This window comes from Colletotrichum godetiae (genome assembly GCF_030913485.1).
Source record: "Colletotrichum godetiae strain CBS 193.32 chromosome Unknown BDP55scaffold_3, whole genome shotgun sequence".
Lineage (NCBI taxonomy): Eukaryota > Fungi > Ascomycota > Sordariomycetes > Glomerellales > Glomerellaceae > Colletotrichum > Colletotrichum godetiae.
Window position 1 is genome coordinate 1,477,526 of NW_026851251.1, and position 25,859 is coordinate 1,503,384.

Sequence of the window (25,859 nt, forward strand, 5' to 3'; positions counted from 1 at the left end):
AGATGCGACGTTGAAATCGTGGATCACTAATACGGGTAGATGAAACAAGGTTTTGTTTAATCGTTTCACTGATAGGGTACGCTCTAAGTCTAATAAAACGGAACTGCAGATCGGGTATCCGTAGGAAAAAAGGGGGTACCACAAAATCGAAAGTGAACATGCTTCACGAATTGTACCCCCACGTGCCTCTGACTCTCTCAGCAATCTAGAATACGACCCAGCTCAACAGACAAGCTTTCAACTCCTTCTCCACTAGCAATGTAGCTGCGACTCTTGCTGCAATGCTGCTGCCGCCTTCCTTGACGACATGGATCTACGGATACACAGCACCAAGCTGCCGACACGTGTAACTGTGGCGGTGTCTCTTACAAGTGCCACCGGCATTCCCTGCTTGAAGCCTGTTGTCTATGAAAGAGATGAATGCCTTGCTGAGGATGGTACCACGTGAGAGTCTATTGCATTTCCGCTGGACCACGATATTGTATGATTTTCAAGACGTTGGGCACTGCTGCATGTAATGGTCCGCTCAGAACCACTCGGCTGTAAGCGTTGCTAGGTAAAATCTTTACCCACTGACCCTTGACCACATTCTTGTCATGTTTTCCCTTGGAGTTCAGGAGAAGCTCAAGGCGGCCGAAGCTTGACAAGGGTCTGGTGATTATGGTGGAGACGGTCACTTAGTTGCCGGTAGCGGGGGGGTTGAGAATAGAGGATGTATCAGAGAACATTGAACTTTTCAAATTTTTATTACCCTGTAACACTAGGAATTTGCTGCATAAATCTAAACCCCTCGTTCCTGAACGATATTTTTTGGGGGAGGCAGAGCTGTAGTTTGTTAAAGGCCGCCTTGTCTATGATCCCAAACCTCCCAAAGTAACCCAAGAAAAGAAAATAGAGGCCAGCTCGGCCTACCACGCCACTTGACCATACGCGCCGTTCTTTTTTGCCTTGGTGGACTGTCTAACCTATTGTGACTTTCCTGTAAATAACTATCACAAGGTTAGGTTAGCAGATAAAACAGCAATCGGGAAGAATCAAAGCTGCCATACCCCTCCCGAGCCCATGCTGTTGCGATTCTTCCTTTTGCGCCAGAATATCAATACGGCCATTGCCAGGATGGATGTCGCGGCTGTTTTTGATTGAATTAGCTCATGGAAAGAACCAGATACCAACTCCATGTTGCTCTTACCAATGCCTCCGAGCACCCCAAGAACGGCAACGCCAGATCCACTGGTGAAAGATACACCTTGAGTAGACCCAATGGCTGATGGCTGGGGTTGAGGTTGAGGCTTGCTTCCACTATCGCCGTTGAGGTCGTTCGATGGGATTGGGATAGATGGCGCAGTTACTGTTATCGTCTGGGGCGCAGCGGTGACGAAAACTGTATTTGTAGGGCTCGGGAGAACCGAGGATTGAGGTCTCGTTGTTGTGATGAACACTGTGGTTCTTGATACTGACACGCTTGGGCGAAGGGTCGGTGACTTTGGAGGTGCACTAGAGATCGGTGTTGATGGAGGTGTAATTATCCTTGGTGGTGCGCTTGATGAGGGTACTACAGCAGGTTGAGTGGTCGTTGGAATCTGAGGGAGCGTGTCCGCAGGACCATTGGATGGCAAAGGAGCATGAGTAGATGTTATTAAGGTGGTTTGCTGAGGAGCTGGGAGTATAGGTATGTCAGAGCCTATGAGAGGTCTGTTGGGCGTCAGAGGTCCTGGCGACTTGACGGCTCGTTCTTGGTGTTGCTCTTGAGGAATGTCGAGCCGAAGGTTGGGAGGAGGACCTCTCCTACGGTTCATCGAAAGACCAACCATCTTGTTCCGCTTAGGTAGCTGTAAGTCTGTGTGGTTGTTCGCTGCGAAGACGATGTCAGCTAAAACGGATCTCTGCCACAGCCATGGGCGGCCTGCATCTTCTCACCAGCGACACTGAACTCTCTCAAGACCGAGACCACGACGAGTACATTTCGCCAACGAGGTCGTCTGTCAAAGGCCGCTCGAGATCCCTCAGCAGGAGCCTCAGCGTTGCCAGCTCGCGTAGCAGTAACTCGTCCATCTTCTTCGGCCGGCCGAACTCATTGCCTTCCATCACGGAGAGCGAAAATGATCCCCACGGCACTGGGTTCCGCGACCCGTTTGCGGATCAAAACTCAATAGAACGGCTTTCTCCTTCGCGTGAAGCTCAGAACCCGTTCGACGATAACAATAGCGGCGATGAGGGAACAGCCGTTCAAGAGCTGGAGCCAGAGCCACCTTACCACGTTTTCACGAAGAAGCAGAAATGGGTCGTCATCGTCATCATTGGAGCTGCTGGACTGTTCTCTGGTCTTTCTTCCAACATCTATTTCCCAGCTCTCGATACGATTGCACGGGTAAGTGCTATTCATTCTCTCGGAGTCCTCGGAAACTCTCTAATTCACAAAATTTTCATAGGATCTCAATGTCAGCTCGCAGATGGTTTCTCTGACCATCACATCCTACTTGATCATCCAGGGCATCTCCCCGCTGATCTGGGGCTCGATCTCGGATGCTCTGGGCAGAAGGCCAATCTACATCGCCTCGTTCGCCGTGTACATCATTGCCAACATCGGACTCAGCTTCTCTCCCAATTTCACAGTTCTTCTGATCTTCAGGGGCTTGCAAGCCGCCGGAAGTGCCTCCACCGTGAGCATTGGTAAGTTACACACGGGAAAATACAACCTTTCCTCTCCCTTGGACCTCTAAATTTAGCCAAGAAAACATGAAAGTCGTCGTAATTCCTTCTTGCTGACCAGTGCAACAGGAAACGGCGTAATCCAGGACATTTCACCCCCAGCCGAACGGGGAGCCTTTATTAGTTTCTACCAGGCGAGTAAGTCACTATGGGCCCTATCGCTGTTTCACTAGCATTACAGTGTTTTGCTCGGTGGCTCGGTTTTATCTCCTGGTGAGCTCGGAGCTAACACCTCGTAGTCCGAAACTTCAGCATAGCAGTCGGGCCTGTGCTCGGCGGCCTGCTCGCCAACTTCCTCGGGTTCCGGTCTATCTTTGTCTTTCTCCTGATCCTTTCTTCTATAGTCACCTTGGTGATTGTGTTTTGGCTGCCTGAAACCATGCGGAGCATTGCCGGGAACGGCTCGCTTCGTTTAGGGGGCATTTACAAGCCGATCGTATGGTACCTTGGCAAGGAGCCAGACTACCTGGAAGACCCGGATGAACCCATCCCGCGGAAGAAGGTGACATTGATGACCTTTATCGAACCGTTACGGCTGTTGATTCAGAAGGACATCTTAATCAACTTGGTATTTGGTGGCGTGGTCTATACCATATGGACTATGGTCACGTCAAGTACCACCATCCTGTTCAAGGAGTTGTTTGGACTTAGTGACCTGCAAACTGGTCTCGCATTTCTACCTAATGGTACGCACCCTCTACACCTTCGCACTTTCACCTTACCTCTATAAGGAGTCTCGCTAACATGTAGGACAGGACTTGGAACTATTGTTGGGTCCGCAATCGTGGGCAAGCTAATGACAAAAGACTATCTCGAGGCGGAAGAGAAATACAAGACATCTCATAACATAACAGGAACAGAAAAGCTCTCAGGAAAGAACATGCCCGCCGAATTCCCCATAGAGCGCGCTCGCCTCCGTCGTCTTCCATGGATCGTCCTCATCTTCGTCGCTTCCACTGGCGGCTACGGCCTATCCCTCAACTTCCCCTCCACCACCTCCCGATCAGGCTGGATCGCAGTCCCACTCGTCCTCCAATTCTTCATCGCTGCCACCAGCAACGCCGTCTTTGCCCTCAACCAGACCCTTGTCACCGACCTGTGTCCCGGAAAGGGTGCTAGTGCCACCGCGATAAACAACTTGGTTAGGTGCGGTCTGGGAGCTATCGGCGTAGCATTGGTAGACAACTTTGTTGCTACCACGGGACCTGGCGCCGCGTTCTTGGGCCTGGCCCTCGTCACGGTTGCTGTTGGGCCGTTGGCGGTGATACACTGGTACTGGGGACAGACCTGGAGGGCGGCGAGGATGAGGGAGAAGAGCTCGAACAACGAGAAGGCATGAGGCCCCAAGGTCTCTGCGTTGCATTAGTCGTCACACATAGTGGCTTGGTGAGGCCGTGTCTGTGACGCCTACCGGTCGATGCATTATCACAAGTCTGTAGCGTTGAGCGTGCATGATTTGGTGATTCCGCGAAAGGGAGTTTTACATCATAGTTTGGCCACAAAAAAGCAGGATAGAACTACATAGAACTACATTTACAAGCAGTATTAGACACCGCTTCAACCTTCCTCCCAACTTCATACCTGCACCAACCCGAGGAAATTCATCATGTCTCTCTAACTCTACTCTTCAACCTAAGGATGGAGTCGACGTCCTTTGATGTACAACAAGGAAATTGATTGCCGAGTCTTGGCGAAAACGAAGTGTTTGACACATGGGTCCGGGGCGAAATCGTGTAAAACCATTGGCTCCTGGGCCTCTCTCCAACACTCGATGAACCGCAGACAACCTGACACCTAACACATGCTGCCAAGCAGCCCGTCGGCTTACATCTTACCTAGCTATATCGAACCATTTCGCTTTCGGGAAAGGATTTGGACAGGTTGAGGATCTGAATAGACCGTATGAGGTCTGAGATTTTCCATCGCTTGGATCAAATCTTTCATTCTCGGGTATGAACCGCTAGTGCATCTTTCCCGAGAAATCGGCGCTCAAAATTTCCGAACATGATTCGGCATCCCGATGTCGCATACCCGAGCGGGGTTCATCTTATCTACAGCCCACGAAGAACACTCATCAGTGGCAGAAGCGTTCGGATCGGACCAGGTTCCGCGGCAAAGTTTGATAGTATTTAACAGGTCGATTGCTTAATGAGACATACGAATGCTCCTATCTACTCTCGTTCCTTCAGCAAAGACTCTTCAGCAAGACGTGCAGCATCTCCGTGGACCCCGCAATCGAGCAGCCATGGTGGAACTTGAACAAAATGGGGAGGCAACTCAGCCTGCGACGAAGATCGAGCAGCAATTGAACGCGTACGTCGACAAGTATGTCGCAGAGAACCAAGGCTCGCTCCAAGTCAACAAGACAGCCTCGGGATCGCTACCTGGAGGAACGACCAGATCTGTTTTGCATTACCTGCCTTTTCCATTGGCATTCTCGGGAGGCCACGATTGTCACCTGGCATCAGTAGATGGCGTCGAGTACCTCGACTTCGTGTCCGAGTACTGCGCCGGGATGTTTGGCCACTCGCACCCAAACATCATTGCTGCCATCAATAGCGTTACCAAGTCGGGATTCACCCTGGGTGGGCCAAGTCCAAAGGAGGGTGAATTGGCAGCTCTGCTTGTCGAGAGGTTCCAAAGCGTCGATGCTATTAGGTTTTGTAACTCGGGGACCGAAGCTAACACCATGGCGATTGGTACGGCGTTGCATTTCATCGGAAGAAAGAAGGTCAGCCGTTACAGTCCTTTGAGCCGTAGATTGTTTACTAAACCGTGCCTCGCGCTCAGGTCTTGGTGTTTGAAGACGGTTATCATGGCGGCACTTTAGCTTTCACGCCCAACAACCCGCTGATTCTCCCCCATCATTTCACGTACGGTCGATACAACGACATTGAGTACACCCGGTCGCAAATCACCGACGACATTGGCATCATCATCGTCGAGCCCATGCAAGGCGCCGCCGGCATGATTGAAGGATCAAAAAAGTTCCTCCAGTTCCTCCGAGATGAAGCCACGCGCATCGGCGCTATCCTCATCTTTGACGAGGTCATCACCTCGCGACTCAACTACGGCGGCCTGCAAGAGATCTACGGCATCAAGCCGGATATGACCACCATCGGCAAGCACTTTGGCGGAGGCTTCTCGTTTGGCGCGTTCGGCGGGCGCCAGGACATCATGGATCTGTATGATCCGCAGGTGCCGCGGACTCTCTTCCATTCGGGAACGTGGAACAATAACGTTTTTTCCATGACTGCGGGCGTCGCTGCCACAAAGCTTTTGTCGAGGGAGGCTCTTCAGAGGAACAATGAGCTGGGAAATAGGCTTCGCGACGAGCTGCGTGAAGTGTTTGGATCCAAGGATGCGTCTATTGTCAAGCTCACTGGCTATGGAAGTGCAATTGGTTTACACTTCCAGGGCCCGTCAGCAAGCAAGCTGCAGGACCTCTTCTTCTTTTACCTTCTCAGCAAGAGGGTCTATGTTGGACGTCGCGGGTTCCTTGCACTGAACCTTACTCATGGGGAGGAACATACTAACAGTGTCGTGAATGCGGTCAAGGACTTCTGCACAGAAGTGCTATGAGCAATGTCTGTAAGCTCGAACCTCTAATCCAATTCTACCAGCCCCTAGACTACGTCAAAACATAAAGTCTTAAATCTTGCCTGTCTCTCTCATTTGGTTACCATGAGTTTCAAAAACAACGTCGATTTTCTTCAGTATGATTCACTCTTCTTGAGACGGAGATCATGCTCTAGGCTTTAGCCTGACCGTCCGTCAACATTAGATCCAAGATCCTTCCTTGGCATCACCAACCTCCTCGTCATGATACTTAGAAAGGAAGGTTGATAGCGCAACATCGACTTTTGCTTGGCAAACCGAAAGTAACGTGGTATTAATTGCAATTCAACCTCTATCCGGCTCGGACCCAACGTTCAAATGCCCCCTGGACCCCTGTTTATCGGCGCAGATCAGCCTATCGCGCGGGGTAAACCACATCAACACCGGCGCAGCGGTTTGTGCGACCGTGCTTCTTAATTAAAAGACTCCCTCCGCAAACCGGTCAACCAGTCTCGTCTCATCTCACCTCACTTGCGCCATCGTCACTCATTCTGGCAAATAGCCGCCAAGCTCATGAAACAAAGCTATTGAGAGCCTCCTTTCCCTCTTGAACCTCCATTCACTGGCTCGGTATCACCTCCGAAACCCGCCCACAATGCCGGACCTCCGCCCCCGCCTCCTCGCCCCACTCCTCCTCTCCATCCTCACTGGGCGCTGCGTCCTCGGCCAAGCGTCGCCGGGTTTCCCTATGGTCATCAACACCTGGGGCGGCCCCTTCACAGCGGCCACCGACGCGGCGTACCAAGCGCTCGTGAAGCCCGGCACCTCAGCCCTCGACGCCGTCGAGATCGGCTGTGCAACCTGCGAGGCGAACCAGTGCGACGGCAGCGTCGGCTTCGGCGGTTCCCCCGGCGAGAACTGCGAGACCACCCTCGATGCCATGATCATGGACGGCGTCACCATGAAGTCCGGCTCCGTCGCTGCCCTGCGCCGCGTCAAGAATGCCATTGGCGTTGCTCGCCACGTGCTTGAGTATACTTCGCACACCATGCTCGCTGGCGACCTCGCGACGGAATTCGCCATTGAGAACGGCTTCGTCGCCGAGAGCTTGGCTACTGAGGCCTCCGCGGCGCGGTGTGCCGAGTGGCGGAGTGGGAACTGCCAGTCGAATTACAGGCAGAACGTCACGCCGGATCCTAAGGCCGCGTGTGGGCCGTATACACCCATTGAGCTCGACTCAAGCTCGTCCGGCTATTTTGATCTCATTGCGCCGAATTCGGCGCAGGCGTCACACGATACCATCTCCATGATGGCTCTAGACGCGAACGGGATCATGGCGGCAGGTACCTCAACCAACGGAGCCTCGTTCAAGGTTCCCGGTCGCGTGGGCGACGGCCCGATCACGGGATCCGGTTCATACGTCGACGGTGATGTCGGAGCATGCGGCGCGACCGGCGACGGCGACATTATGATGCGTTTCTTACCCTGTTATCAGGCCGTGGAGAGCATGCGAAGGGGAATGAGCCCGCAGGATGCGGCGAGAGATGCCGTAGTTCGCATGGTGAAGAAGTACCCGGCCGTGTCGAGCGGTATTGTGGTTGTCAACAACAAGGGTGAGCACGCTGGTGCCGGGTCTGGGTGGACTTTTACGTATGCCTTCAGAGGTGGCAAGATGAACGCTACCGAAGTTGTGACTGTTCCGCCAGTCTGTGTGACCCGATCTTTGCGCGTTGAGTCTGAGTTGCGGTAGAAAGCGTCGTGTTCATGAGAGCTGTCGAAAAATGTACCTAATTGATCTGACCCCCGGGAGACTACTACGCGGCCTTCGTCATCGAATAAACAACTTTCTTCGATACAAGATTCAGACTTCTTGAGCTGCAGGGAACATAATCGGGAACATAATCAGCTGTTTGCAACGGTCTACTCATCGAATGAGAACACAACCCCAAAAGACGTCAAAGCAAGGTTGTCTATCACCATTGTGGGGTTACAGCACACCATTGCCTCGCCTGGCTTTCGTCAGCCAACTTGCAGAGTGGCCAGCCAATCTAAACACTTATGTACCAGGTCGATGAAGCCCTCTACCGATATCGCAAAATCCCTTTTTCTTGGCACTTCAGATATTCTCTTACCCTACAATCCGACGATACTACCAGCCCACTTTTGGCCGCATCGGCGAGATTCACTGCGGCCATCCATTGACGTACTGAGCCTAACGCTCCTCATGGGCTCTGTATGAATTGCGCAATGGCGGGCAATTTCCGGGTGGGATACAGCTGGGATAAGGGCTCCCGAACAGTACACGTTTGCCATTTAATATCAGTCCGCCGAGTCTGCTTCGTCGAGCAAAAATGACTTGGATCACCTCAGTTCCCAATCGTTCTCATCCTGGAGGTCTCTGGTAGAGTGACTCAAAACTTTGCAACGATGTCATCCGCTCTAAAAGAGTCGGTCCCGAGAGACAAGTGGTGGGAGTGGAAATGGTTCTCACCAGACGACACGAAGGAGGAAAGACGCCTTATCACGAAGATTGATCTTCTCTTGGTACCTTATTCGGTACTCGGTATGATGTATCACACCCGCATTATCTGATGGCTATGAGGCTAACACCCTTTCTGAAAGGCTACTGGGTCAAATATGTTGACCAATCCAACTTGAATAACGCCTACGTTGCCGGCATGAAGGAGGACCTCGGTTTCTACGGAAACGAGCTTGTTCAACTACAGACGCTGTTCACTCTTGGATCCGTCTTGGGCCAGATTCCGTTCTTGTATAAACCCCGAATCTTAACAACCCAGTTGGAATTGCTGACAGGAACTCAAGATTTATCATGACCTACGTTCCAATCCAGTATCTCATCCCAATTTGCGATGTTCTCTGGGGCATTTTCACGCTCCTCCAGTATCGCGTTCACTCTTACGCAGAGCTGGCCGCCTATAGATTCATGGTGGGCTGGTTTGAAGCAGCATTCTTTCCAGCAATGCATTACGTATTCGGTACGCTTGGGGGACTTGAAATTGCTTGGGGCTTGTCACTGACTCTAATCTACATAGGCTCTTGGTATCGAGGCCACGAGATTGCTCGCCGCGGTGGTATCTTCTATACCGGTCTCGCTGCCGGCACATTGACAGCCGGCCTCATCCAAGCTGGCGCATCAAGCTCACTCGAAGGAGTCCACGGTATGATAATCCGGCTTCGAACCTAGCTAGTATGGTTAGGTGGTGTATTCGTCCCTGACAAGTCACCGCAGGTATGGAAGGCTGGCGATGGATGTACATCATCTGCGCTCTCATTACCATCCCCGTCGGCATCTTCGGATTCTTCGTGATCCCCGGCACCATCGACCAACCCAACAGGTGGTGCGTCAACGACAAGGACATTGAGACCGCCCGCGACCGGCTTGAGAAACACGGTCACGTCCTCCACGGCAAGATGAAGTTTGGCCACATCAAGCGCACCCTCCTCGGCTTCCGCTTCTGGCTCGTCATCACGACCGACGTCCTCTTCTGGAATGCGGGCATCCACAAGAATACGGGCTCCTACTTGCTCTGGATCAAAAGTCTTGGACGATACAGTGCGGCGCGGATCAATGAGTTGGGCACGATTTCTCCCGCGCTGGGCATCGCATACACGCTCATCGCATGCTTCGCTTCGGATATGTTCCTTGGTCCAGCCTGGTCGATCACAATATGTTCGGTTCTCAACGCCATCGGTCTTATCTTTTTGACGATATGGACTGTTCCTGAAAGCGGTCTCTGGTTTGGATTCGCGACTATGTATTGGTCCAATGCTCTATCTTCGGTGTTCCACGGATGGGTTAATAACCTGCTGCGAGACAGCCCCGAGGAACGGAGCTTTACGCTGGTTCTCATCAACTTGCTATCGCAGAGCTCGACGGCGTGGACGCCTTTACTCACGTTCCCTACAGTGGAGTCACCGAGGTACAGGAAGGGCTTCTCGTTCTGCCTGGGATGCGCAGTCGCGTTGATTGTGTTCACCTGGATCATGCACTACTACCTGAAAAGAGACAAGAAAGACGATACTGGATCCACTGACGAGGAGACGAGTGGCCATTCCGAAGTTGGCGAGGAGTCGGCGGTAGGAGTGCAAGCCAAAAGCAACTTGGATGCCAAGGAAAACGACTCGGCTGCTCAAAAACTCGAGAGGGAGACAGGCGACGACAAGATCACAGCGATTTGATGGTTTCCCCGTCTCATTTGGGGGCTAACCATGAACGGACTTGATCCTAAGTGCTAAAGTTCTTTTGAAAGGTCTATGTACTGAAATAAAAGCTAAGCTATGTACAGTCTCTTCTTGGGCTTCAACGGGGCATGGCCCAAAGCGAGATATAATGAAACAGACTTCAATCCTGCGTTTTTCCAACATTCTCTATACACTCCATCCATGATGAAACAACAGCCCGACTGTGAAATAGCCTCCATGAGCACTTAGTATACAGGAAGCTTGAAAGCGGGGAAGGTGTAAGTCCAGCTGTCAATCGACTTGGCGTCGTTGACGCAGTCAAAGTCGGAGCTGTTGCCGCGCCAGACGGGACGGGTAGGCCACTGGCAAAGCATCTGAGTCTCACCAGAGTTGACATTGGTGGACGAAGAGACGGTAGCGTTGAGGCGGCTGGGCTTGTTGCCGTTCTCAACCCAATCAATCATGATGTTCATGTTGTTCTGGGGGTAGGGTCCGGGCTGAAGGCTATTGGTGCCGCAGTGGCCGGCGCCGGGGACCAGGTAGAATTGGTACCAGTCCTCGAGGGACTTGATGGCCTCCTCGTCCTTGGCATCGGGGTACATGATGGAGCGGACGGACTGCCAGTAGTGAATGGAGGAGGCGGCGGGAATGCTAGAGTCGGACTCGCCGTGGTAGTGGAGGAGTTTACCGCCCGAGGACTGGAAGGGAGTCAGGTCGGGGAGGGTGGTCTGGAGGCTGTCGAGGTAGCGGATCATGCCGGTGTTCATCCACTCGACGAGGGTGTCGTAGGTGATATTGTTCATGTCGGAGAGGTTGTCGAGGTCGAGGAGCTGGACGAACTTGGTGACGTACTCGCCGCCGGTGGAGGGAATGCTGAGCTCCCAAGCCTCCGTCTCGTTGTTCCATACCGTGGCGGCGTCGCCGAGCTCCGAGCCGATTTGCCAAGAAAGGTAGGCGCGCTCGTTCTTAGAGTTGAAAACGCCGTCGTAGATGGCCTGGGCGACGGCAACAGCCTCCTCGGTAACGGTGCCGTTCTGCTCAGGCTGGTAGCTGGTGGTGCTGCCCTGAGCCTGTCTCTTGTTGAAACCGAAGCCGAGCGAGCTGCTGGTCTTGGCGGCACAGTGGTAGGACTCGCCAATGGTGGACTTGAGGTCGAACTGGAGCTTGCAGAGGTCAGTGCGGGAGATGACGCCGTCAACACGGCCGTCGAGGCCGTCGCAGGCGGCAATGGTGGCGTTGACAATCTTGGCCAGCTCGCAGGGAGGCGGGTAGTAGTTCTGGGTGTGCTCGACGGCAGACGAGTAGACGTGGAGGACTTGCTGCTGGGCGAAGCGGAAGGCCGGGGCACCGGCAATGACACCGTCGTACTCCTCGCCCCAGCGCTGAACCTGACTCATACCTTCGCGGCCACCGTCAGAGCAGCCCTCGTAGTAGGTGTAGACCTTGTCATCGGCGCCCATGCTGTAGAATCCCTTGGTGATGGCCTTGCCGACCTGGGTCATCTCGCCCAGAGCCTGGTATCCGAACATGTGGGTAGCATCCCAGTTGATGGAGCCGTTTCCGTAGAGAACGACCTCGTCATAGCTGTTGTTGAAGGCGTCGTAGCCGGCATCGGTGGCACCTCCGGCGGCGCCGTAGGAGATACCGCCAGTGGAGTCGGTGGATAGAGAGAAGCCGCCGCCGCCGGCAACATAGAAGCGGTTCTTGAAGACTTCGGGGCCCGGGAAGGCGTACTTGAGGTTGACGGTATCGCCCTTGCCGGTATGGGTATAGGCTACGGTGACGTTGCAGTATGTGACGGAGGTGGTGCTACCGCCAGCCATACCGCCGCCGCTAGTGGCATTGTAAACCGGGCTGGCAGTGATGGTGGAGGGAATCAAGTCGATGCCGAGAAGAGTGCCGTTGGCCGGCAGAGCGTTCTGCACGTTCTCAACGGTGCACACATCTGCTAGGGAAGATGTACTGGCTCTGGCCGCCAAAGCGCGGAGAGCCGCCTTGGAGTACTTAGACATATTAGGAGGATTTGAGGTTCAAGTCGGTGTGCCGGAAAGGCAAGTGAGTGAATGAGAGAAGAGAGACCGAATGTTGGTGGTGATGTCTTCCAAAACACCAGAAACATCGTGCCCGGGCAGACATCTTTATAACAAGCTTGAAAACTTATGCCGACTCTGCGATTCCCGAGTCTTCGGTGACGGCGTTGCCATAGTAGACGCGGCTCCACACGTGGTCCGTCTGTACGCCTAATAGCGCCGGGGCGCAGTGTATGGACGTGTGAGCCGTATTCTCGCATCGACCCCACTTCGGCCGTGGAGAACCACTTCGATAAGTTGCGTTTACGTCAGCCACGTCTAGCGTGAATGGGAAAGATGATGGTAGGGCTGATGGACCGGACGAACCTTGTTCGGGTGGGGATCCAACTCCCGACGCCTAGGGGGTTGACGGGTTGTTTGCTGGTTCGTCCAATGATGCTTGGTATCCTGACCACCAGTATGCCGCGTCACATTGGTCCTGAACAATCTTTGAATGCAGTGTAGTCTGATATGTGACGCGTCTTCGACAGAACGTGGAAGAAAACGTGCTGCGGCGCTGAGGCTAGATCGAAGGCGGCTTGATGATTCACGAAAGAAATCAGGCTCCCGGCGTTGGCGCCAGACATCGAGGACATGTTTATCAAGGCAGTGTCTCAGTACCACGCCACTTTCTTGGTGCAGTTCCCCTTTCGATTTTATTCCAAGGAGTAGGGGAGAGTTCGACACCTTGAACCCATTGATAAAATCTACTGGCATATCAAAAGGGGTGCTATGAGCACCGCAAGACACTCGCAGGGCATGAGTGAAGTTTATGCCAACAGCCAACACCACCTGATATTTTCTGGTCAATGTCATCCCAGCAAGGAGCATAAACAAGTGTATGAAGGTTCCACAACTCTGTGACCCCTGAACAAAGGTGGTAAAAAAAGATCGAAGTCGCCGGGAGGAATGTGACCGCAGGCCACAGCAGTAGAGTTTCCTTCGGTACAACCCCACAGAGCTTATGGGGTTTCTTGGAAAGGGGGCTAGGCCATACCCACGAATCTAGCTTAAAATCTGCTCAGTGTGCGCCGACACACAGCCAACTCCCATCACGGGACCGATTCGGCCAACGGGTTGTGGGTAGTGATGATGAATTGTCTCTCTCCATTCACCGGCCGAGTGTAATTGCTTTCTCCAGCTTTCTTCAAATTTCATCCGATTCTTCCTTTGGTGGCGGATGTTGCCGCAGGAGTAAAGAACGGGAGCACCGTTCTAGCGTTGTCTCTCGGAGGCCGTTGTGGGGGCGCCTCCGATCTACGGCCGGGATTTGGGCCGATGCTTCTAGTGGGGCTAGTCCGAGGTACCTTTCGGCCAATCACGGATTTCAGCGGACAAGCTTCTTTGCTTGATTTGGCGGAGGAATACTAATCAGGCACTCATTTCAGCCTGTAAGACAGGCGAGAAGTGCCCCGTATGAAGGCGTATGGTGAGCTAGAACGCGGAAGGGAAAGCAGGTGACCTATGAGAACGCAAGACGGAGAGCAGCGAGTGACATGTGAGTTGGTTTACGCTTGATCTTTACGCAGAATGTCTATCCTTTAATTTACTGCAAGGAGTAGTCCGTAATAATCCTTCCTAAGCCGAAGTCTTTACAGCCCACATCCCGATGCCATCACTCAAATTGTTTGCTGCTAGGTGTCGAAAATATCGTGGCCGGACCCCGGAACCGACGAGTATGTCGACCTTTGGGCGCAGATCACATGATACTCATTTTTCCAATGGGTCAGCACAAGGCAATTGTAGAAAAGCCCTACAAATAGCTATAAATAGACGAAGACGAACATCGGCTGGAATGGTTTGACAATCCGCCATCGCATGTTCAACTAAGGTAATCAAAAAGTACATACGGAGATGCCAGCCGACTTCCACGACAGACCTGACAACTCACACTCAAACTACCCAGAATATTCGTGTACTTATAAGAAATTCCTTCACACCAAAAATCATCTTATGATATGCCCAACAAGCCCTCACCAACAAAGTTGACTCCCAAAATACCTAGTAATTATTGCCATCATATCCAGTGCCGAAGGATCCGGGAATGTGGTGGGTGATCTCTGGGTAAGGGGTGACTTCATTGGCGTACTCTGGAATTGCTTCCGGATCTTTCTCATCAATAGTAACCTCGTTTGAAACAACGCAGATGAGGAGGTTTTTCATCTCTTCAGTCGACTTCAACTCTCCAGTGGGAAGCGTAATCTTCCACCGAAGATTGTCCTTGAGATACTGAACAACGTGCTGAGGCTTGAGGCTGTCGACCTGCCCAGCCAGATACCGCTCCACCAAGGCGATAGTCAGAGGAATTTGACCGGTAATTCTCTGCTTCTCCGAGCGACCTTTCTTGCAATTTTCACATGGGCTATGTTCATCCTGGCCGAATGTGGCGAACGATCCGACGTGAGCGTGGCCTCTCATGTACAGGAGAGGGGGCGTCTTGCTCGAGGGATCACCCAGGAAAACATTAACAATGTAGTTGCCGCTCAACTCGGTCTTGTCAGCCCTGATGTTGACGAGCCATTCGAGGTATCGGCCTTTGACCATCAAACTGCTGACGTCACGACCTTGCGGGAGCTCAATGACGCCGGTGTCAGGAGACTTCTTCAAATGGACCCTTGCGCGTTCCTGAAGTTGCTCAAGAGTGGCAATATCTTTTGGCTGGCTTCGCAGAATGTTGCCAAACGACGCCCGCTTCCAGTAGACACGATCCAACTCGTTGATAATAGCCTTCCTGGAATTGAAAGTCGGTCGAGTTTCTGGGTAGAGATAGCCAAATGTCTTGGTGTCTTCTACTCCAACCGATGTCCAAAACGTTTGCTGACCATCTGCGGTTACTGAACGTGCGAATGGAGGTAAAGAAGAGTTCACATCTTCGTCCATGTTGGTCGCCCGGACTATGTTGTTTCTCTTCGACTTCTGAGGCGTCACATATTTTCCAGGATTGCACACTTGCCAGATGGCGAAGATGCGATCAATATTGGTGTGGTGGAGCCAAAAGATAGGGTCAAAGGCTGAGATCGCTGGAAATCCCATGTTTCCTCCAATGTAATCGTGAACAGCATTGTGTACATCCTCGATGCTGCCCCAGTGGAAGAATTCGTCCTTCTTGGAGCCAAGCTCGCTGTTGTTTGACACGGCTGCAAAGTCTGTGTAGGACTGAAGAAGGAATAGAAGCCGCTCGGCCAGATTCAATCCCTTGATGCCTCTTTCTGGTTCGGTAAAGAACTTGCGCATTTCTGCCCTAACTTCCTTGTTGTCGATGTTTCCGATGGTCCTCGATGTCTTATCTCTATTCTGAAGGAGTTAGCTTGAGGTCTGATGAACAGATCCGTGGAATATACCTGGAGGATTTGCGGGAAGTCGGCCTCTTGCCGATCCCTTCGGCCCTTGGAGTAGTCCTGGAAGACATATGATGCCAGCGGGTTGATCTTCACAAGTTTACCGTTGGGCCTCTCTACAGAGTGCTCCGCTGTTGAAACAGCTTCAGCTGGGAACAATGGCAGGTCAGGCCGCGCCCAATCCCAGTATGGGATTCGGAAGGTTTTGGCAGCCTCAATGTACCTCATCTCTCCATTCTCTTCAAACTCTTTGGCGATGTCGTTGACGTGCTTGTAGAGCTCTTTCTGCATTCTAAATCTTAGCATAGATCTCAAAGATTATTCGGCACACACTTGCCTCAAAAAGAGCTAGGTAGACGCGATGCCAGGTGAGAAACAAGATCGAGCTGTGCGTGCAGTAACCGCCGTACCCCTGATTCGGTTTAAGGTCTTTGTCGGCGGCGGAATTCCACATCTCATTTGGCCACTTCTGGGCCGGTTTTCCGTGAATGCCTTTGTGATTAAGCCTGGAGACCCGATGCATCTGGAAGGCGACTAGGCTACTTACCAGCAATCTGGAAATAAGAAAGCGGATGTTCCTCTGAGACGCCTTGGAATCGCTCCAGTCCTAGAAGGTACAGATGCCATTGATCCGGGTGGACTTTGAACATGTCACGCAGCTCCAATCGCATGGGTGGTTCATCTCAAGATCCTTAGCATCTTGAGGTATAGCATGGCTTGCATTAAGACTTACTGCCTTGGTAAGCGGTTGTGATGCCTTCGATGAGGACAGGGCCTTGGGTTCCGTCGGAAGACATGTCGATCGATGTAGGTGTGATTCTGAGGTGTAAAATGATGACAGTGCAGCAGGTAGGTACAAGAGAGTCGTGGTGATATGAAGGAGACGCCCATCCAGACTATACGGGAGAAAATGGGCGGCCTTTTAAGCGATGGTTTTTGAGCTCCTGATCCTCTCCCAACACCAATAACTACTATACAGAGATCAGCGGTCTGTCGTTGACATTTGAAATCCAGAAAGCCTCCTCAGTCTGTGTCTCACATTCGCTATCTCGGGTAGGCCCGCAACGTGCATGGGCAGCCCTCAGCTAGCCACACTACTCCAGCTCCGGCTTTCGATCACATTTCAACCGTTTAGCTCCCGTATTGAAGTACACAATAGCTGCAGCTTCGAAGATCAAGACTAAGCGGTGTGAAAAATACGCATCTTACTCTATCCGAATGTCTAACCTGCCATACCAGGCAGCCGACGGGAGGGGCTTAGAAGGCGGGGAAGGGGGATGCTCGTGTAACACCCACCTCAATCATGGGGTTGGGAACGAAATGAGTGCTTTCCGAATGCTGGGTCAAATCAGTGTCCAGAGCTCATTCACGGACAATGTGTTGAGCCAATGGTTTCAAAATACGTACTTGAATAAGTGAATCATTATCACAAACAAGAATAATCTGTGCTAGTAGAGATTGAGATGACGAAGCCCGAGACTCGGTCGAAGTTTCTCCATTCTCGCGAGCTCCAAGCTAGTCTCCTGGTCTCAACCTCAACTCATATCACAAATTAGAGTTCGAGACACATCCGCATTTCCATGAGGCACACCATACGCTAAGCAGCAGTACTCACTTCGTGGATGGCCGTTGGCATGTCACAGCGCACAAATGCGGACAGGTTTTTTGTGATATGTGTGACAGGCAGCAAGCCTCAAACAGCCACTGCCTTCCCTTCACATTTGAACGCGCAATACCTGGAAGAATGTTCCTCACCGCTGCCACGAAGAAGATGCCGCCTTCTTAGAGGAATACCTCCCCATGGCGCGCGAGACCGAAGTGATGATCTGCCGGATGAACGCATGTTGCGACCAGACGACCCCATAGAAGCACCTCGCCATTCCCACACGCGAGAGCAGAATAATGACGGTGGTCACGATCGTAACCGTCCTTTTGGACCTGCTACGCAAGAAACGAATTGTTGACAGTGCTGATATTAACTCTAGATGTGAGCAGGCTAGTGGAAAGGTCTGTCGACGATCTGATGTTGCTAATGGCTTACCAGCTTATTAATTCAGCATGTTGTCTCAATAAACTCTTTCTTCAAGCGCAAAACTCAATCGACCTGCTAGAGAACCAACGGAAGCAAAGAATGGGTGTCATAGAAAGAAGAAACAGTGTCCATCCAAGAAGGGGCGACTTTCCCCTCCTTGAGGCATCTTTCCTTCATTTTTGTTCGTGCTATTCTCATCTATCTACACATGACTCTTTCCATCTTTCCATTCCTATTTCTTCATGCCGCAAGATGCTCATGTCGCTTACGACATATCCTGCATTGACATCTTTCAATGCCACCACCACTTGATGTCCTGATCCTCAAAGGTTGGGATCTAATACGTACACAACATCCCACCCTTCAATCATTACAGCAAAAACGTTTCCCAATCCCATCAGCTTTCATCTCGTTTCGTCTCGTCAAGACGCAAAAACCACAAAAACCCATATGATATCTCTGAAGAACAACAAAACAGTAAACAATTCCCAAACTTACCTCCTTGCAACTCTTTCGCAATAGGAGATAAAGGAAAATCAAGTAAAACGTCGACCCATTAAACGCCTCAAAAAAGCTGCAAGTCATGCCCGTCATCTCATGAAGAAAGCCAACGCTGTGTGTCTATGTAGCAGAGCGAGAGTGCAAGAAGCAAGCGCCGTCAAAGGGCACCGAAAGCAATTGTATGCGGATCAGCGCTTGAACACACTGCTGAGCTTGCTTCCGCCGACACTGCTTCCCACACTACTCGACACGCTGCTCATTTTCTCGCTGACCTTTTCGCCGAATCCACCCATCCACTTAGGCACCTTGAGACTCATGCGCACCTGGCCGTCAACAATCATGCTGACGACGTTGAGAACGGCAAACGTCGTAGAGCCGATGGCACGGAAGAGAGCCAGAATCGCCACGGCCCAGAGAATGAAGGCAAGGTAGTAGTTTTCACCAATGCCGCGTTCGCTATACGCCTCAGACACGGCCATGGCGAGAATGGCATTGCAGATGAGCCATGAGAGCACCATGTAGGTACGCACGCTCTTATAGTAGTCCTCCTGCAGCTGCGCCTCAGAGATGGCCGAAGGGGGCACCTCAACGCGATCCCGCAGGTTGCGGAGCGCCTCGTCGTAGCCAGAGTCGATGTCGAGTTGCTCAGATGGCATCTCGAGCTCGACGCTGTTGCCCTTTCCGATAGCGCCACCCAGATCAGTCTTCATAACGTTATCTCCCTTGGTACCCCAGGTGACGTCGTGCGTGTTGCAGAAGGCGTACACTTGCAGGGTGCAAATGTAGGCCGGCAAAAGCATGAAGTATTGAGCCGCGCTAGTGAACAAGTGCCAGGGATCCAGGTATAGGAAAGACATGACGAAGTACAAGCCGATAGTCGAAAGAATCGAGACGATGAAGTTTGTGAAGACGTTTTCGCCCATATGGATCTCGGGATTGTCCTTCTCCTTCAGCTGACGGATGACGATGTAGAAAGTTGCAAACGTTGTGTATATCATGATGATGCAGTACATGACGATACTGAAGAGGTACAATTTCTTTGCTCCCTGTGGCCGATTACCTAGCGACAGAATGAATTGTGCGCAGATGAGCAAGACACAAGTGTACCGCAGGACCGTGAAGATGTATTGACCGATGTTGTGACCGAAGGGATCTACTAGGGGATCGCCTAGACCGCCTGCCACGAAGTAGAAGGTCAGGTAGAAGTTTGCCAGGGAGAAGTAGGTGAAGATGAGCTGCAGGAACTGGTAAATGAATTCGATGTGGAGGAGGATCTTGCGAGTAATGGTATGATCCGTGTACCAGATCTGCTTAAAGTGAACGAGCGAGTAGACGGCAGCGAAGAAAGCACCGTTCAGCCAACGACGTCGCTGCGAGATGAACTCAGGAACAGTATCTATGAGCCTGGTTAGTGGTTATAAGCTTTGATGGGAGGCTATCTCTTACCTGGCACATCGGTTTCACCGTGACATCCCTTCACGTACTTCAAGACCCAGCTCTCGCCGCGCTTGGCGACGAGCTCCCAGCACAGAATACGATCCTCAGCCAGGTACATGTTTGCCGTGAACACGTCTGCATGCTGACCGTGCAGTGTCTCTCCCTTGAAGTACTGACTGAGAGGGCCATGACCCGTCTCGTCATTCTGCAGAGCGTGGTATCGGTAGGCACTAAGCGCACCAGGCAAGACGGTAATGTAGCCAAAGATGGACTCAAGAGGCTTGTCGAGGATGTTGGACATCTTGTACTCAAAGTTCTGGGAGGCTACCAACGGGTTCAGGAGGTTCACTCCGAACTTGCCCTTCATGGCCTTGATCTCTCCACAGGCACCGGCAACGTTGGAGTCGTTGTCAAAAGCCTTCCAGAGGTGGTACAGAGACGTGCCGCCGGGTCTGGTTCCAACGTCAAGCAAGATGCACACGTTGGGGTTCAGGGCCTTGCCGAAAGCGTTGAAAAACCAGCGATGCGAGTTGAGCTTCCTCTGGTTCTTTTCCTTCAGACAGAAGATCAACTGGCAAGGAACAATGCCCTTCTCGGCACCCTTGAACTTGAGATCAGAGTCGAGCGAGACTTGCGTCGTGTACTCGTAGACGTGGGCCTGCACTGCCTTCTGGTTGACGTAGTTCTTGGCGATGCCGTGCTGGTAGACACCCATGGCCGCCAACGCGTCGAGCGTGCGAGGGTGGATCTTTTCTCTGCCGTCTGAAACGATGCAGACGACAATCTTTTGCCAACCATTATCACCCCACGTGCGCGACTTTGAACGAGCGCAGAAGTGGGAGATATTCTTCATGACCGCGTACATGGTTCTCGTGAAGCCGAACTCGTCCTCGTTGTACATGGTGACGCAGATGAACAACTCCGTCTCACGAGCGGTCTTCCCAATGGACTGGCGGAGCTTATATCCGCGTTCGACAAAGTCATCGGGGTCGCAGGTGACAGCCGTGTATCTCATGTGGGTGAATTCAACCTCGTCGCGACGGGGCAGGAAACTGTAAAGAATCGTGGGGATCTTGCACTCCAAAACCAGCTCTCCGTTGATAAGCTGGACCTCCTTTCTCGACATCTGTGGCGCGCGGACACCTCGGCGCTCTTGCATTCCATCCGGGGCCGGACCGTAATGCTCCACCTTCTCATTGATGTCGGTCTCTGTGTCCTCCTCGCTGAGCGTAACTTGGTCGTGAGACATGTACGATTCTCTCATCGGCTGGCTCTCACTGATATCGGTCTCGGGTCCAAACACGTCGTCGTTGTCGTGGAGAGGGATCGAAACTGTGGCATCGTCGGCAAACGCAGTAGAGTTACGGTTCGCACCAGTCGAGAACAGCGGCGCGGGTGGAAGTGGTCGTCGGGGGCTCCCGCCATATCTTGAGGATGGAGTTCCCGGTCTGGGGCTGCCGTTGAGGTCTGAGGGCTCATAAATGCCAGAGGCAGGGGGCCTTGTGAAGTCCGATGAGAGGCGGGATGGGCTGTACGTCCTCGTCGGTGATTGGCGTCCTGACTGGTACTCGTATGGGTAGTCGTCCTGGTACTCCTGCTCATAGGTGCGCTCGTACTCGCGGGCGTAGTCGCGGCCCTGGAAGGGGACGTAGGTCGAGTCGGGCGGCGGCATGCTGGGAGGGTCTCGGATGGACGCGGAGCGGTCGGACAAAATGGACGATGCATACGATCGTCGGCTGGATCGGGGCCTATTGGTGTCTTCATGTGAGCTTGTGCTTGTGCTACTGGTAGAATCATCTGACAACGGAGGGACGGGGCAGCTAGAGGACTGGTGCAGTTGACTCTTGCGCAGTGAAGGACCCTCTGGTATGGTGGGGAGACTGTCCCGGATTTGCGATTCTTTGATAGAGTTAGGCCTGTGTCTCTTCTGTAACTTTACAGTAGAAGACCGCACCGGTATGCGAGAGGTGCGCTGCGGTTCCGCAAAGTCTACAACGCTCACGGCACTTGAGCGCGGTGTGTAGATGGGTGCTGGAGACAAGGGCGAGGTTGGATGGCCTTCCTCCTGCTGCCTCAAAGCGTCGAGGTGGTCTGGCGTAGAGATCACCGGGTCTGCAGCGCCCGACTTCTTCCTGCGCAGTGACAGAGGGCGAGGGAAGAGGCTGGGCGACGACTCGGGTGTCTTGTAAACCTGTCGAAGGCGAGGAATGGAAGATGCAGAAACAGGAGTAGTAGTAGAACCATAATGCAATGGTCTTGATGCGCCCTTGGCGCCGCTGACCGGAGTCGAAATCGACGTCGACTGATGGGGCGCGGTGGGTGTTACGTACGGTGCTCTGTCCATGATGGGCTCCTCGACTGAAGTCAGTAGTCGAATGGCGGCGGGATTGTTGGAGCGTCCCGTGGGAGTGTCGTCGTCGCGGTCGTCGTAGGGTGGGAGACTGTAGTCGGGCGGTCGCGAGGGGGTATTTGGGTCCATGATGAGATGTTGTTTGCGCCGCCGGTTACCGGGACGAAACGGTTAGAGGAATGCTGGACTGGATTGTTGTTCGAGGGCCCGGTGTTATAGGAGTGTTCTTTGTCTGCAACGGGCCGGCGCCACGATGAGATTGTGTGTGCGTGGGATTGACGTAGCTCAGGTCGGCTTCGTGGCGTTGGTTTGACTCCTATTGTCTCGATGATTGGAATGGACGTCTAGGATATGTATAAGTGTCGAAACTCGACAAAGGGTAGCGCCGTTGGAAAGAGTCAATGGGAAATTCCAGACGGCAAACTTGGTGACAATGGTGGTGCTAGAGACTAGCTTTCTGGCAAAGTGGGATCTTGAGAGATGAGAAGGGAGCAATGTGCGAGAGAGCAGCAGCAGCAGCAAGGGAGGTAAAGCATCTGGGCAAGCTGCGGGAAGGAGGGTCAAGTGTTGAGGGGGGGAGGGGGGGTTGGGGAGGCACAGGAAAAAAAACGTGGATGGGCAATCACTCTGCAACCTGCGCCTTTCTCTTTCTTACCTCAGTCTCCAACCTCAGTCTTTGCTCCCAGCGCATCCGCGAGTGTGTCGAGGGGCAACAGGGCGGATCGGGGACTTTGATCGCGTTGACGGGGCAACGGGCAATGGGTACATGGGATTCGTGTGGTGTCCCGGCTGCGAAAGGTGGGTCGGTGAGGTACAGCACATGGGGGCTGAGCCTGTCCGTGGCACCTTCAAGCGGTTAGCGGCTACTTAGCGCCCCCGGGGCCCGCTGACCGTTCCTGAGCCCGTCGCCTGAAATGGATTGATTACCTCAGGTACGCAGTACGGACGCCGTGGTACCTTACCATAAGGTACGCACAGGTGGGAACCAAAAGGTTTCGTCACTCACCTGAGGTGTACCTTGCACACTATATGCATCTCATCACTCCGCCAAATCTGTCAACTCTTCCATGTATTCGTACCCATGAGCACAATATGATCTTTGCGCAAGAAGGTAAGGTAGCTTTGACAGGCCCACGGTGGAGGAGGGCTTGGATGATTTCTTTTGGTATTCAGCGGCCATCTTTTCCATATGCGGCTCTGTCTAAGACGTCTATCCCGCATGGATGGTGTGCAGCTTCCCTCTGGGGCAAATAATCACCTACCTAATTACTTCTATATCCACCAAAACTTTACTCTCCCATCTATCCGCACACAGTATTCTTTTCACACACCCCAAAGAGCCCTCCACCGCTTCTCATCCGTCCTCAGAGGCCCATCAAACCGCCCAAACCGCGCCGGCAACCCCTCATTGGCCTCGGGCAAACAGATCCACTCCCGCACGCAATCTGGCACCTCCTCCTTGATGTGACTGATACAGATCAACGCCTGCTCTTCACTCAACCCCTTCACCCGCACCCGGCCCGCCTTGGCAACCTCGCTATCTACAATCCTCTCCCCGCTGTACGCCTTCTCTTCTCCTCTAGCGAGGAAAAGCATACACTTATCCCTGACAGCATCATCCATGCCGCTGAACGCCTCGTCAAGCACCACCACGTCAGCGTTCTTGATCACGGCCCGCAGAAGCAGCGCGATGCGCTGGGCACTGAAGGAGAGGCCGCCAAAGAGGTAGTTATCTGACCACGAGAGGTCACCCTCACCATCACCCGTGAAAGAAGATGAAGCCTTTTGGTGTCCGGGATTCAGCTCCGGCGCGAACAACTGCAACGTCGCCTCGACCTTTCTCCGTGCCTCTTCGTCGAGAACAGGAATGCCCTTGAACGTATCCGCCCATGCATTCTCCAATACCTGTCGAACAGTCAGGCCGCGGGGCATATGCTGATGAACTTCGGGACTCGAGTGTCCAATCCGTGACTGTATGTCCCAAAACGTGAGAGGTCGCTGGCCGGAACCGGGCTCCGGGATTCTGCTTCGGCCAAACAGCTTGATGGGGAGAGAGTACGTCTGCGGGTGATCGGAGCACAAAAGAGACACGACGGTCGTCTTGCCCGACCCGTTCGGACCGAACACGCCCCATCGCTCTCCTCGGCGGACAGTCCAGATCAACCCGTCCCTGGGCCCGGACGGCGTATCCTGCGACCAGTTGCCCAGCGCAATCTTGCTTCCGTACCGCACCTGACACCCATCCATCTCAATCAACGGCTCACCCACAGCCGTCTCCCCCGTAGTCGATAACGCCTCAGCAGAAGAACCAGACTCAACAGCGTGCAAATCCTTCTCCCTCGCCGACAAAAGCCCTCCTCCCTCAACCCCCCTCGCCGTCAACACCCTCCCCATCTCCAAAAGCGAATGTACGGGCAACTTCTCATCCTCCTTCAACCCACCCTTCCACACCCCCCTAACATACGTCCTCAACCCCTCCAACACCTCCTCCTTCGGCCCCATCGACCCAACCTGACAGTCTCCCCGGAGATACACCAAGTGCGTAATCCATTCCGGCACCGGGTCCTGCGGCCTAGCACTCAACACCAGCCTCGGACTCGCCCGCTCCGCGATCCCCTCCAACACGGGACTCAACCCGGCCACCGTCGGCGGATCAAGCCCCATAAACGGCTCATCTAACAACAGCACCTCCGGTGTCGCCAACAGTGCCCTCGCAATGCGCGCGCGCCTTCCTTGCCCGTTACTCAGGAACGCGACGGGCAAATCAAGCAGCGGCTCGAGCCTCAGATCCTTGACAACCCTCTCCACGAGCTCCGTTGGCATCAGGTTTTCTTCTCCGGGGAGGGTATCAAGGGGATTCAGCTCCGTGTTACCGAGTAAATAATCCCGCAGCGAAAAATCCGTATTCTCCCTCCTCGACTCGTACCGCGCGGCGAGGTACGCGCTCGTGGTATGCCCGCCGCCCAACCCGCCGTCGCCGTCGAAGCCGACATACTGAATCGCCCTATTCGCGCTCCGCAGCCGCGGCGGGACATGCTCGGTGGAGAGGTAAGGGTACGTTCGCGCGGCAGGCGGGATCGCGAGGTGTTGACCGCGGAGGACCTGTAACAGCGTCGTCTTGCCCGAGAGCGAGGGGCCGACGATGCACCAGTGGCTCTTCTTTTCACTGGTGGCGGTGGAGGAGGGCAGTTCGAGGTTGAGGTCAGTGAAGAGGGGCGGGTTCGGGTGTGTTGTGTGCGTGTTGGGGTGGCGCCGGTAGAAGGAGCCGTTGGCGATCTTTAGGATCGGGGGGGAACGATTCGGTATCCGCATTGTGATCGTGTGCGTGTACGGATATATGTGTATTTGTCTTTGCTTCAATGTGAGAGAATGAACGAGGGGGGTTGAAGTATTCCCAACGCCAATTGACCACCGTTCCCTTCGTTATCGCGTCGTTTGCGTGATAGGATGACTTCACATTGTGACTCCTTCCTTTTCCTTCCCAATAAGAAAGATCCGGGGCAGCTTTCCCCGGACTTTTTGGGTACGTAAAACCAGCTGCGATCTCGGTCTCGAAAGCTCGGCTGTCATCGCCCCACCCAATAAGTGGATCCAGGCCCCGGGGAACGGAAAGAAAAGACCGACAGGGATCAGGTAAGCTATAGTGGAGGTTGGTGCTGCCG

At 53.2% G+C, this 25,859-nt stretch overlaps 9 protein-coding genes across 9 annotated transcripts; 4 read left to right on the plus strand and 5 right to left on the minus strand.

Moving 5' to 3' along the window:
- Positions 1-965: 965 nt before the first annotated feature.
- On the minus strand, positions 966-1,811 carry BDP55DRAFT_723672 (uncharacterized protein; the record flags this gene model as incomplete). The annotated part of the gene is made up of 3 exons (XM_060578779.1): positions 966-989; positions 1,050-1,129; positions 1,190-1,811. 3 exons carry the CDS (start codon positions 1,809-1,811, stop codon positions 966-968), a joined length of 726 nt encoding a protein of 241 aa, XP_060435825.1.
- Positions 1,812-2,306: 495 nt separating this feature from the next.
- Positions 2,307-4,265, plus strand: BDP55DRAFT_572394 (major facilitator superfamily transporter). The gene is made up of 4 exons (XM_060570751.1): positions 2,307-2,670; positions 2,779-2,847; positions 2,949-3,395; positions 3,465-4,265. Exons 1-4 carry the CDS (start codon positions 2,451-2,453, stop codon positions 4,046-4,048), a joined length of 1,320 nt encoding a protein of 439 aa, XP_060435826.1. The 5' UTR covers positions 2,307-2,450; the 3' UTR covers positions 4,049-4,265.
- Positions 4,266-4,954: 689 nt separating this feature from the next.
- BDP55DRAFT_540903 (aminotransferase class-III) lies at positions 4,955-6,291 on the plus strand (the record flags this gene model as incomplete). The annotated part of the gene is made up of 2 exons (XM_060568158.1): positions 4,955-5,440; positions 5,500-6,291. The coding sequence occupies 2 exons, from the start codon at positions 4,955-4,957 to the stop codon at positions 6,289-6,291; spliced, it is 1,278 nt and encodes a 425-aa protein (XP_060435827.1).
- A 631-nt stretch (positions 6,292-6,922) lies between these two features.
- BDP55DRAFT_541368 (asparaginase) lies at positions 6,923-8,017 on the plus strand (the record flags this gene model as incomplete). Its single annotated transcript, XM_060568212.1, has 1 exon — positions 6,923-8,017. The coding sequence occupies one exon, from the start codon at positions 6,923-6,925 to the stop codon at positions 8,015-8,017; it is 1,095 nt and encodes a 364-aa protein (XP_060435828.1).
- A 192-nt stretch (positions 8,018-8,209) lies between these two features.
- BDP55DRAFT_748266 (major facilitator superfamily transporter) lies at positions 8,210-10,467 on the plus strand (the record flags this gene model as incomplete). Its single annotated transcript, XM_060580587.1, has 6 exons — positions 8,210-8,830; positions 8,890-9,037; positions 9,091-9,263; positions 9,321-9,446; positions 9,518-10,333; positions 10,370-10,467. Exons 1-6 carry the CDS (start codon positions 8,695-8,697, stop codon positions 10,465-10,467), a joined length of 1,497 nt encoding a protein of 498 aa, XP_060435829.1. The 5' UTR covers positions 8,210-8,694.
- Positions 10,385-12,701, minus strand: BDP55DRAFT_645833 (Tannase/feruloyl esterase). The gene has a single exon (XM_060573667.1). It carries the CDS (start codon positions 12,480-12,482, stop codon positions 10,716-10,718), a length of 1,767 nt encoding a protein of 588 aa, XP_060435830.1. The 5' UTR covers positions 12,483-12,701; the 3' UTR covers positions 10,385-10,715.
- A 1,588-nt stretch (positions 12,702-14,289) lies between these two features.
- On the minus strand, positions 14,290-17,036 carry BDP55DRAFT_645836 (uncharacterized protein). The gene is made up of 6 exons (XM_060573668.1): positions 16,917-17,036; positions 16,611-16,848; positions 16,425-16,559; positions 16,215-16,369; positions 15,881-16,162; positions 14,290-15,833 (listed from the first exon to the last, which is right to left on the minus strand). The coding sequence occupies exons 2-6, from the start codon at positions 16,672-16,674 to the stop codon at positions 14,541-14,543; spliced, it is 1,929 nt and encodes a 642-aa protein (XP_060435831.1). The 5' UTR covers positions 16,675-16,848; positions 16,917-17,036; the 3' UTR covers positions 14,290-14,540.
- A 1,562-nt stretch (positions 17,037-18,598) lies between these two features.
- On the minus strand, positions 18,599-22,326 carry BDP55DRAFT_540996 (chitin synthase; the record flags this gene model as incomplete). The annotated part of the gene is made up of 3 exons (XM_060568170.1): positions 18,599-19,806; positions 19,857-22,020; positions 22,129-22,326. The coding sequence occupies 3 exons, from the start codon at positions 22,324-22,326 to the stop codon at positions 18,599-18,601; spliced, it is 3,570 nt and encodes a 1,189-aa protein (XP_060435832.1).
- Positions 22,327-23,199: 873 nt separating this feature from the next.
- On the minus strand, positions 23,200-25,720 carry BDP55DRAFT_645841 (ABC transporter). The gene has a single exon (XM_060573669.1). The coding sequence runs from the start codon at positions 25,507-25,509 to the stop codon at positions 23,521-23,523; it is 1,989 nt and encodes a 662-aa protein (XP_060435833.1). The 5' UTR covers positions 25,510-25,720; the 3' UTR covers positions 23,200-23,520.
- Positions 25,721-25,859: the final 139 nt, after the last annotated feature.